At 43.0% G+C, this 12,597-nt stretch overlaps 1 protein-coding gene across 2 annotated transcripts in view; it reads right to left on the reverse strand.

Moving 5' to 3' along the window:
* GOPC (golgi associated PDZ and coiled-coil motif containing) overlaps positions 1-12,597 on the reverse strand; it is a 32,669-nt gene that overhangs the window by 14,198 nt on the left and 5,874 nt on the right. The window contains exons 2-3 of one of the 2 annotated variants that reach the window (XM_054991072.1): positions 10,996-11,160; positions 6,910-6,933 (exon numbers count right to left, since the gene is read on the reverse strand). In XM_054991072.1, coding sequence (XP_054847047.1) covers positions 6,910-6,933; positions 10,996-11,160 — 189 coding nt within the window. The remainder of the gene's footprint in view (positions 1-6,909; positions 6,934-10,995; positions 11,161-12,597) is intronic. The other variant, XM_054991077.1, reaches the window with a different exon arrangement.

The raw sequence follows: 12,597 nt of genomic DNA on the forward strand, positions 1-12,597 counted from the left end.
AGGACCCACAAAAAGCAAGCTTTCAAAGTAGGTAGGTAGGTTTTAAAAGAAACTCTCATTTTTGACTAGGTGTTTCGGATGGGTTGGCAATCTGTTTAATAAGGTTAGTTACTAGTTAGTGTAGGTTCTAGGGGGCAGAAAAATGAGTGACAGGAAACCAGAGAGGGGCCTCGAGGAAAGGCGAGGGAAAAGACTAGAGGGGTCTGTCCATCATCTTCAAGGCCTCCTGGAGGATTGGGAATGTGCCACAAGATTGGAGAAGAGTGAATGTTATCCCAGTCTTTAAGAAAGGGAAGAAGGATGACCCGGGAAACTACAGGCCGGTCAGTCGGACTTCTGTTGCTGGGAAGATATTAGAGCAGATTTTAAAGGGATCGATCTGTAAGCATCCGAAGGACCGCTCAGTGATTCGGGGAAGTCAATATGGTTTTGTCCCCAACAGATCTTGTCAGACCAACCTGGTTTCCTTCTTTGATTGAGTGAAAAGCTTACTGGTTTGTGGGAACTCTGTCAATGTGATTTACCTGGATTTCAGTAAAACTTTTGATAAGGTTCCCCATGACATCCTAATGGATAAACTGAAAGACTGCGGACTGGACTATAGGACAGTTCGGTGTATAGGGAATTGATTAGAGGACCACACTCAAAGAGTGGTGGTCAATGGCGTTTCATCAGATTGGAGGGAGATGTCCAGTGGGGTGCTTCAGGGCTCGGTTTTGGGCCCAGTACTTTTCAATATTTTTATCAATGATCTGGATGAAGGCTGAGGGTTTGGGGAATGTTCAATTTGGAGAAGAGATTGAGGGGGGACATGCTTGCTCTCTTTAAATATTTGAAAGGCTGTCATTTGGAGGAGGGCAAGGAGCTGCTCCAGTTGGCAGCAGAGAATAGAACTCGAAGTAACGGGATTAAACTACATGTAGAAAGGTACCGGCTGGATATTAGGAAAAAAATTTTCACGGTCAGAGTAGTTCAAAGGTGGAATCAGCTGCCTAGGGAGATGGTAAGCTCCCTTTCACTGGATGACTATTTGTCAGGGATGCTGTAGGCTCATCCTGCATTGGGCAGGGGGTTGGACTAGAAGGTCAGTATGGCCCCTTCCAACTCTGGAATTCTGTGAGGGGTGGAGGAGGGCTGCAGCTCTCCTCCCACTTGCACGAAGGAGGACCGCCCCAGCACAGATGCCATTCACCAGCTGGCTTCTAGTGACAACAAGAGGATTCACAAGGCCCTCTTTCTTGAGGCAGCTGTAGGATCACCAACTCCACCACATGTGCCTAAGGCAGGAGCTGGCACTGGACAGGGGACTGCTGCTGAGGCCCCCATCCTCCAGCTGTTGAGGCACAGCAGCAGGAGCAACAGCAGCATGAGGAGTCTTTTGGAGTGGGGTTGGAGGGAGTCAGTTTTCCATTCCTTGTGCTCACCCCAGGGATCCAGAGGATATTGGAGGAACTGACAGGGGGCCACTATCAGTGAGCCATCCCCAGTTTTCTCTGAGGCCAGCAGCAGGCCTTTCAGGGCAAGGCAGCAGGAGAGGATGGTGGAGGAAGAGGAAGAGATTGTGGAAGTGGTGATTCCCATATCTCTACCCCTTCACTCTCAGCCATCTTCTTCTATTCAGCCTAGACACAGTGCGCCTGGCCCAAGCACCTCACAGGAGGCATCTCCTGGGGTGCCCACAGCTGCAGGGCAGCATGGGCCACTCCTTGTCCTCCAATGTCTGGGAGCATTTCCAGAAAACAAAGGACCCCTGGTATGCATAGTGCATGCACTGTAGAACCCAGGTGAGTTGAGAGAAGGATGTGAATCATTTCTCAATAACAGCACCAGGTGGTGCTTCTTTAGGGGGAGAGACTGCCATCACATGTCTGCCAGCAAGCCAGCAGGGGGGCTATTTCGCAACCACCTCTGGTGCTATCCCCGGCAAGTTTCCTGTAGGAAAGGGATGCCAAGCATGACACTAGTGTGCCAAGAGGGGGATCCAGAGGGCATCTAGTCACTTGGAAGATCGTGGAGATGATCACCATAGACTGGCAGCCTTTCTCCATAGTAGAGGACTTCAGCTTCCAAGGACTGCTCCAGCTAGTATGTCCTTGGTACACACCAACTGTTTGCACCATGCTGAGCAGGACTGTGGTGCCCTCCCTTTACAGGGCTGCCAAGGAACACATGAAGGCACAGTTGTCTCATGTTGCCGGGAGAACTGTGCACTTCACAACTGGCATCTGGACCTGCCATCAGTTACAGCATGTGTACCTCTTGCTTACTGTGCAGTGGTTGCAACCCAATGACCTTCATGGTGGGGGTGGGATAACCAGCGTCAGGCAGGGCCAGATGAGAGACCGCAGGGCTGGCTACTGAAAGTCTTTGCTCCACACAGAAGTTCTTGATGAGGTGCACATAGTGGAGAACATCGCTGCCACCATCGAGAGGGAATTTCTGGGCTGGATAGGTGAGGGTAGCATCACTACAGGATACATGGTGATTGATGGCAGCATAAACATGAAGACAGCAGCGATGCAAGTGAGCCTCAAGCACATTTACTGTGCAGCCCATAAACTTCACCCCCTGGTGAAGGATGCACTTGGTCTGGGTTCCTCCAAGGAACCTGCAGAGGACCCCGCAACTCATGAGTTCTAGTGTCTCCTCCAGAAATGCCGGTGACTTACAAGTCACTTGTCGTGTAGTTTGAAAGCAACTCACCCACTGTGCTAGAAGCAGCCCAGGACTGGCATCCCAGAGCATTGCCTGATTTCCAATGCAGAAACTCCACCCATGCCATGCTTGAGCATTTAGTGGAGCAGCAGGTTGTCCTCATGGTGTCCTTCTCAGAGAGTGACACTTGGAGGGGAGAGGGTGATTTCAGCCGAGAGGATGGGCTCAGCATATCCCAGACAGTGGAAGACCTGAGGTCCTTCAAAGAATTCACTGTCGCAGTCTCATCTGACACAGCAAGCCAGGTCTGGTCACTCCTTTGGTGCATATGCTTCGGAGTGCTATGGCCTCCTTCCTGGACCTAGACACAGGATGTGCAGACTTTGTTCCAAGAATGCAAGTACTCATGAAGAAGGTTGCAACAGGGCATCATATCCTGGCTACAACCTCTCACCAAGAAGGTGTCATTTATTTTGGTGACCATGTGCAACCTGCACATCAAGGGCACCTTTGCCGAGCAGGCCAAGCACCTCACCAACGCAAGAGATGCCGGGCTTTGCGGGTGCGGCATAGGCAGGCCAAGAGGGTCTCCTGCCAGCAGAGCAGATGGGAGAGGAGCCCAGCTCTGCTCGTCGTCGTCCCCCCTCCCCCCGGTCCCTTCTCAGTAGGTTCCACCTATGGCCAGCACTGGGATGTCCATGGAGATACTTCAGCATGACCTCAGTCCCTTTGGGAACGTGAGATGCATGAGCCAGGTTTTGGTGGAGGCAATAATCAGGGAATATCTTGAAGAGCCCCGTGAGTTGTTTTCCACTGATCCACTGAGCTAGTGGGCCAAGAAAGAGGAGGTCTGGCCAGACATCTCTCGAGGCTTAGAAGCAACTCTCATGCCCTCTGATGAGCGTGGAGATCAAGCATGTCTTTTCCCGTGCGAACAACTCACACCACACTTGTTTGCTCCCTGGAGAGCTGAGTAGTTGGTCTTTCTGAAGGTCAACATGCTGCTTTTCGATTTCCCAACTTTGAACTTCCAGAGCAAATAAGGTGAGCCCACCTTGTAGCTTGCATTCTCTGGGAGTCTGTGAGGTGGGGGAAAACACTATTCCCAAGACTTAAAAGTTAGGTAGAAAACCAGCAGGAGAAGGACAGTTGTTTCAGTTGGCACAACAAACACACACTGCAATTTGCCCCCCTCCCCTACCAACACTGCAAAACCACTAGCCTGTGTTAGCACAAATTTCTGCAGATAATTGAGAAAAGAGGCCCCAGAAATGTTCTCTTGCCACTGGGATGGGAAGAGTCAGAGAGATGTCAGGGAAAGTAGAGAATGACACACCATATGTCACAGAGGAAAACTCACAGAAACACCCAAATGAAGCTACAGAATGCTGTTGTGTTATATAATGTATGTAACGTGTTGTTCTAATGTTAATTTAACTTTCCTCATTGCAGAGGTGGGAGAGGGCCGATAATGAAAGCTGCTGCACAAAGAGGATTACCTGGGTTTCTCAACTACCTCACTGTCAGTTTCAGCCCAAGGCCACGTGGGAGAGATCCGTCATGCAACTGTGCTTGCTTGCTATTGCCTTGTGCTTGTGGCTGGGTACTGCTTGGTTCTGTTCTGTGCTGTTCCCTCACTGGCTGAACCCAGAGCCTGGCCACCCTTGAATAATTCTGGTTCTGTCAGGCTAAATTGCAAGAGTGTCCCTTGCACCAGTCTGGTTTGGGTGGAATGGATGTAATTCTCTGGTGTGAAGTTGGTCACTTTGCTTCACTTTGGTTCTGGGGGCATTTCATTCCCTTACTTCAGTTTGCTTCTAGTTGCAAGACTGTTCTTTGCTTCAGTTGGTTTGGGTGATTCTCTGGTGTGATGTTGGTCCTCATAGGGAACAATGGAGACTGGCTGGTCAGACTACTTAAGGGGTGCTGGGGTTTGGGGGGGGTCAGTTTAGTTCCGTTGGGCTTCCCCAGGGATGAAGTTGCATTTTGGAGCACACCTTGGCTGTGGAATCCTTGCCTTATGCATATGTGCCCCTGGGAAAGAACTTGCAAATATTCTAATCATTGGGAATAATTGAGAGTGGCTGGTCAGCCTGCTCAGGAGACGCTGGGGTTTTTGGGGAGGCGCATCAGTTTGGTTCTGCTGGACTGTCTGGTGTGGAGCTTGCATTTGGTAGTGTCCCTGCAGTGTTTCTACCATAGGAATCAGCTTACATTTGGGAGTATGCCTCCACTGTTTCTGCAGTGGGAGTCAACATGGACTTTCCCCCCATAATAGGAATAAAGCGAGTCGCTGGGATACCTTTGGGGGGGGGACATAAAGTGGCCCCCTTGGGTACAATCTCTCCAAAACTTTGGGGGGGTGGGTAGAGAACAGTCAGTAGGTCCCCTAAAAATTTGGTGAATTTTGCTTGCAAAATGCCACTCCCAGCCTCCTAGATAGCCCCCATAGTTTTCCCCATAGGGAATAAAGGTGACTGGAGGTGGCTGGGGGCACCTTCTTTGAGGGGGGCATAATATGGCCCTCAGGGCCCATCCAATCTTTATGAATCTTTGGAGATTAGAGGACAGTTAGGAGTAAGTTCCTTAAAAATTTGATGAAATTCAGTCAAAAAATGATTTCTCCCCCCCACCCCCCAGAAAAAAACCAAATTGAGTTTCCCATAGGAAATAATGGCCAAATTTTAAAGAATATGCTCTGGAATACTGAACCAAACTAGCAAATCAATTTGGTATTCAGGGAATACTGAAATTGTTTTCCAGTTTGGTATTACAAATCAAATTTACCAATTTTTTTCCTGTGCACACCCCTAACTGTGGCCTCTCCCACTGGGAGGTTGCACCCCTCTTTCCCAGGAAGAACACTAGCAAGAGAAGATGAGCTGGGCCCCAATTGAATACAAATGTTTTTTTTACTCTGACCTTCCTCCTCTGTTTTCCTTCCATTCCCTTCCCCTGAATACAAATTATCTATTTACAGGTTGTCAGCTTGAGGGCAGAGGCCAGTGTGATTTGACTGAAATGAGCTGATTTGGAAGATAACTGTCTGAAAGGACAGCTATGATCATGTGAAAGTATTCTAATAACCCAGGAGATCATTTAGGACAATACACTATTGCACTAGTTGTTAAAAATGCAAGGCTTAGTAAGCAACTATATTAAGTATGTGTATAAAAATATATATAGTTAATATACAGGAAGATCTAAAATATAGTCAATGCATTTAGAGTACAAATCAAAGTCTTACATTGTTTCATTTTTTAAAAAATATCCTATTTTATGGCCTGGATTCAATCAAATAAAGAGTTTCTGCAAATGAAAGGATTTCTGTCCCTAGAGTGTGAATTTCCTGTCTCCCCACAAGGAGCATTTTGGGCTGCGGTAGAAAAGGTAAGGTGGGGAAGTTGCATTACATGGATGGAAATCCTCCACTGGACCCAACCTCGTGTTGTTTTAAAGATTTATGCAACTTTTGAATAATCAGAAGGATATTTTAAAGCCAGCCTCCAATAAAAAGTTACAAAGAAAGGCTTGAGAGGTTGTAATTTAAGAGGAAGAAGGAGGCAAATAAAGGGACAGAGCATGACTGAGATTTATACAATTGCAAATAAGGAAAAGAAAGCAACTGCAGAAAAGGGGGGTTTCTTGATAAAGAGAAATGTAGCAAAAAACTCTCCACTGTGGAGAAAGCATCTTATATTTTAACAGTTTTGAAAAAGGGTCTATTCACTGTTACCAAATGCAATACTGAGAACTCTTTCCTGGAAGTAAGTCCCACTGAACAGACCTGTGTAAGTTTGCTCTCCATGATTCATTACTCCTTGCTAAACTTTGGTAAGTGGATAGATGTGCTACATCCCAAATCCTGGTTTTCAAATGCAGTCTTCCTTGCAATCTGAGAAGCTACTAAGAAACCCAAGTTCAAAGCCCACATGCAGAACAGAGTTAGTAGCCTGCATTGTGACTAATGTTAAGTTTTCGATAACCAGCCAAGTTTAAACTCCGTCAATATTCCTTTTGAAATTTTCAAATTTGTCATAGTAGTCAACAGCAGCAATACAGGCATGCATGTTTGGGTGGAGAAGAATTTCAGATCTAAAGGAGCATTGAACAGAGAGAACTTGGCTAAGAAATTGGGAAGAGGGAAGAATCTAAGATTCAGTTGCACTAAATATTCAAGCCAATATATGAAACTCTCTGTGCAAAACTAATGCACTGAACTCAGACACAGATAAAAGCAGTTAGCAAACTTACCATATCCTCCACAGAAGGGACAGACTTAAGACAGGAGAAAAAAAGTTTAATGATTAGAAATACTGGCAAAAATGTCACACCTTACAGAAAAAGGCCGTATGTTAGCTGACAGTGTTTTTTTTCCTATTCCAAGCATTTTTTTTACTAAGCATGTTACAAAAATGTTACAGTCCTATACACACTTACCTGAGAGTAAGCCTATGACGGAATTGGCATAAAAATGTCAACAAGAGGCAGGTAAAGGCTTGACACAGCAACAGGAAGGGAGGATGATTGACAGGTCCCTTCCCCCTTCTGTGGCTAGCAGTTGGTGTTAGAATGATGATCTCACAGTTGGTGCTAACAGAATGAGGGGCTGACAGTTGGAGCAAACTGAAGAGTTAGAGTTGAAGCCTGGAATCTGACCAGAGAGGGTCAGACTGAAAGCCCTCTGTCTGAGGAAGAAAGGGAAAGGTGCACCCTCACTGTGAAAACACAGAGTTTATGAAGCACTTTTAGTTCAAATACTAAAGTGGAAGAGCCAGCCCTAAATTTTACTTAGACAAAAGAAATCTGGGAACTTGTAGTTGGCCCAGGAAGTGGGTAGAAAGGCTAAAGGAACAGGGTGCTTGGATATATGTAAACTCCTGCACAGTATCTGGAAAGGGTTTTAACTCAGTGGTGCACCCTGAGGTCAGCAGTAAAGGGGAAGGAGTGCTGTGGGTGCACAAACTGAAGTACCTAATCTGTGAAGGGGTGAAAAAGGAGGAACTGTACTTCAAAGAGATTGTCTGATAACACCAACTTCTCTCATCTAAGTCAGCCAACATAATAAACTCAACCAGACCAAGTGTTTTGTGCCTCACACAAGGGATCTATGTAAAAACTACCTTCTTACAGAAGTTTTTAAGTATCTGCCTACAGTTCTACGTACCCATCCTACCCGTAAATAAACCTTATGTTATCTTTTAAACTACACTAAGCCTAGTGAGCCAGTTTCATTTATAAGGGGAACATAAACCCCTGTTTTTCCCTCTAAGTAACATTGGCTGGGTAACATCACAACTTATACATTCTTTAAGAGTGGGACAATAAAGAAAATTAAAGGTACAGACACAAATATGCTACTGAAGGCTTCCCAGCCCAGGAAACAGCATCATATACTTTGGGAAGAAAAATTTACCTCAGCATAGGGGAAGGACAGTATCAGCTAGAGAAAGCAAAGGGTTTGTGACAAAGCCCAATAAAGATACAGTCCTATACACACTTACATGGGAGTAAGCTCAAGTAGCATCATTGGGACTGACATCTGAGTAAACATGCATAGGACTGGCTGCATGAGTATTTATAAAAAATGAGATCATGAATAAAATTTCTCATAGAAAATGGGATCTTTTTCACATTTTGAAAGAGGCAAATTATTCAGAAAGCACTTGCTTTTAAGTTTAAGAAAGGAGCCAAGTTTCATGTAATTGTTGAAGCACATTTTTGTCCTATGAAAACATTTACTTTATGGTCCACGATGGCTTCAAATATAGCTACTGATAGCCTATACGCCTAAGTCTGCATTGTAATGAAGAAATCTATAAAAAGCCTTCTAATCTTAGCTTTTGCATCCAGAATGACATAGTTTAGTCTGTGCTTTAATCACTGATAATAAACAGTATCTAGATTTAAATGGTATTTTTAATCTGAAAAAACTTAAGTGCTTTTCAACTACAAATCACACTATACCAGCTCACTATCCCTCTCATTAAGTCAACAAGTAAATCATAATGGCTTGCAAAATAGTTAAAAGTAACACAATTCTCTAAGGCATTCCCATGTCCTTTCCACAAAACTGCTATAATGGGGATTGCTTGAACTCTTGGCTCAAAGATGATCTGGGGATACAAGAGGGAGTGGGGAGGCAACAGGTACTTATCTCACGTGTACGCATTCCCACATTGCCAGAAAGTGATGTTATTTCCAGTGTGATGCAAAAGCAATGGGTCATGATGGGTCAATTCTCTAAAATTTGGCCTCAAACTCAATGTCTGGGGCTGCCCCTGGCACGACCCATCATGTGCACATCATGTCAGAAATGACATCATTTTCCAGTGATGCAGAAGCATGCGTGCTGTTTCAGCCATGTGCCTCCCAGGAGGAGAGTATGCAATCTGCTGGTTCCCCATGCCCCTCCCTCCCTACTGGCCAGGAGCAGGAAACTGGCAACCCCTTTGCTACAATAAACTTTAATTATATTCAATTTTTTCACAGGGATATCAAAAGGTACAATTCTTTGCAAAACATGCCATCTCTCTCCAACTTCAAAATTGTTTATTTTCTGTAAAGATGACTTTCCTTCCGTTTTTGTGGCAATAAGAACCACTAATAAATGGAAGTGCTGTGGAAATTTCAACATATTCATTCAGTGAAATAATTTGGTTCTAGTGTATTACTGTAATGGGCAATAGTTTACAATTCAGCTTCCCAGAATGATAATAGATGATCTATTGGAGATAGCCTTGAGCTGAACATGAGACTTGTATTGGCCAGGCTGGCCAATACAAAAAAGGACTCAAACCCAGTTTTAGAAAACAGCCAGCCCTAGAACAATGTGCACTGCCTGTCAGCGTACCTGCCTGGAATTCCTCAAACGAAGCGTTCGTTAGTTTGTTACCTAGCAAGAGATATCAACTGGAAATGTTGTATTTTCTAGTCTGATCGCCCAATCTTTGACTATGATTCATTAATAGTACAGAATATTGTTAATATCTAGTTGGTATAGTGGAAAGTATTAACTGCATTTTTCTGAGTTTTTAAAAAATTAAGGAAATCATCTGAGAATACAGGGGAAATTGGAAAACTTGTCCCAGCTCTCTCACGACATTTCTATGAATAATGTTAGTGTCTTTTCAAAGTTTTTACTCATCTTACATAAACTATATACTTTTTTCTATATCCTCAAAAAAAAAGAGCATTTATGGTTAGATGTTGGCACCATACAGAGCTATATGGAGTCAGTTGACAATTAATTACTTATTTCAAATATGTGGCTGGGATCAAAACTGCTGCTTAGGTTTACCAAGGGGCTTATAATTGCCCAACAGAAGTGTTGACTTTCTTTAAGTAACTAATTCACATGCCGTATCAGATTGTTTTTGAAGTTCACCAGATGGAATGAAATTGTTGTGTGATAAAAATGAAGGCCCCCCTTACTTTCACAGATCCTCTCTCACTATTTTTTGGATTCTAGTAGTAGGCCTTTTCAGTGACACCATTAATCTTCTATAGTAGGTCTATCCAAGAAAGAAGTAAATACTTCTTTGAGACCAGGGCCTGGCAGAATTTATTATCCTTTTGCTGGGCTTGTAAGACAGAGATGTTCCACCAGGCGTATAGTTGAGGCCAGGCCAGGACCCCCTCCGGCCTAAAGAGAGGAGGAAAGAAGATCAGAGCCCTCCTGATGCGAGTATCTACCATCTGGATTGCTTTTCCAGCTGCTTTTCTAGTTTTTAAATGACAGTTTTGAAGGGTAGATTGATTGCCTCCTAATTAGTCAGCCGCTGCTGACTAATTTTTTAAATATTTAAGTATTTGAATACTTATACTGTTTTTACTGCCTGGTTTTTAAACTGTTTTAAAGTACATATTCCATTATAACTGTTTTTAATGGTTGTAATCCACCCTGAGCCTGCCTGTGCAGGGAGGGTGGAATAGAAATTTAAAAAAATACATACATACATACTTGGATTGGTGCTACAATATCCCAAACCTTGCAGGATACAGCTCTGAGTAAAATCTAGGAGCTAATTTCATCAGATAACATTATCTACTTCATAAGATACATTAAGTAGTACTAGGCAAACAAGCAGGGGTATACAAGAGATGCAAGGTTTGACCTCTAAAGAAAGATTTTCATTTTTTTCTCAATTTTTTCTCTCAACTTTTCCAGTCATTAATTTCTTGGACAATTCCTTAACCTTATATATTTTTGAAAGTCAATCTGAGCCTCCTAGGTAGAATGAAAAGGTGCGATATAAATTCTATTCATGCATATAAACTAAACTGGAACAACAACTCTACAGAGAAAAATGCAACTGCTTCTTACTGAACAGTACTCACCAATTTTGCCTTTATTGCTCCCGAGTCAACATTCTGACCAGTTTTGGCATGGAGCTGAAGCTGAACAGCATGGAGTTGTAGCAGTTGGTCATGCACCTCTTTTTCTAATACTGCTTTTTCAGCACGTGTTTCTGTCAGCTCTGATTTCAAATCTACCAGCTGTGCCTGGAAGATAATGCAGTTTATCAGTAGATTTGGTGCTATTCACAAACACAAACACAGGAAAAAGTGCTCTCTCTCATTGCAAACATTTCTATACTTCAAAGGGTGTCTAATATCATCTTGCAGCCCATATACTAATAATTATGTTCTTCAAACAAAAATGCACAAAAGTCATGGTGGTATATAACCATCTTGCTTGAAGAGGGGGAGGGCATGGTTGGATATAACCCCCTTGAAGAGGAGGAGGAATTCCTCCAGTTAGGTTCACTAAATCACTTTCTGAGATGCTTTTTTGATCTGTGTAAACTCCTCCTCCCCCCTATGAATCTATTCACAGCCACATGAATCAGCCATCACTAGTGCACAAGGATGATGCATGTGCAATTAGTTCTCTAATTTTCTTGATCCATCTGGTCTCTATCTCACCAGTCCCACGCTACAGAATGTATATGTCTCCACACAAAGTCAGAACACACTGCAATTCCATCCTAATTGATTCAGTCCAATTGACTCCTGCTTCTACACTTTCTAACACTAATCAATTCCCATTAAATAATAAACAGAAAAGGTTGGAAGACTTCACCCTTCTACCAAATTTAATTTCTATGACTCTATGATAGGTGATTATAAATTATCAAGGGGCAACAATTCAATATTAATTGACTTTGAGATTATAGAATAAACAGACTCGCTGAGTCACTGCTAGAGATGGAATATTTGAAGTAACATAAATATGTTACATTCTGTAAAAGAAAAAGAATGTTTGTGTTAAAGTTCCAAACAATGTTGGAAAATCATATTCTAACTGCTGGAAAGATAAAAGAGCAATTCTAACACTCAGATTGGTTTCACTTTTATTATAATCTCTAGTAGATAAACTGCTTCACTAGTGAAAGATCTTTAGCTGGGGATTCAGGTTAACCTCCTTCTGTATTGTTTTAGCACAATCTAATAAATCACAAACATTCAACTGGACTTTAGGGAAAAAAGAAACGTATGTCTTAAAGAACTCTCATCCCTTTATCAGAGTTAAAGCTCTATTCTGACTGATTACATTTTCAGAATAATATTTTGGAAGTAACCAATTATACTATTTCTAGGACCAAAATTCATGGGAATTTCCACTTTGTGTATGTTTCCTGGTATGTCAAGACTATAATGTAGTGGCATACCCTATCCTTCATTATACTTTGGGAGTAACTGATGATATGTAGTAACCTATTATAGGAAAAAGACTAATCAATAAGTACACTGGGATACAAAACATGTAGTTTGTCACAAAAGACAGAAGGCTTACCACAGTCTAAACAATAGCAAAGTTCTATAATTTATTATCACTGTTTTCTTTTGTGTTGATTACTCTTCTACAGCTGCAAGAGTTTAGAAGAGACTCTCCTCCAACTGCAAACAAGAATGACTGAGCAAATCTTGCTGTTATAA

The sequence above is a fragment of the Eublepharis macularius genome, chromosome 1 (assembly GCF_028583425.1).
Source record: "Eublepharis macularius isolate TG4126 chromosome 1, MPM_Emac_v1.0, whole genome shotgun sequence".
In the NCBI taxonomy this organism is placed as follows: Eukaryota; Metazoa; Chordata; class Lepidosauria; order Squamata; family Eublepharidae; genus Eublepharis; species Eublepharis macularius.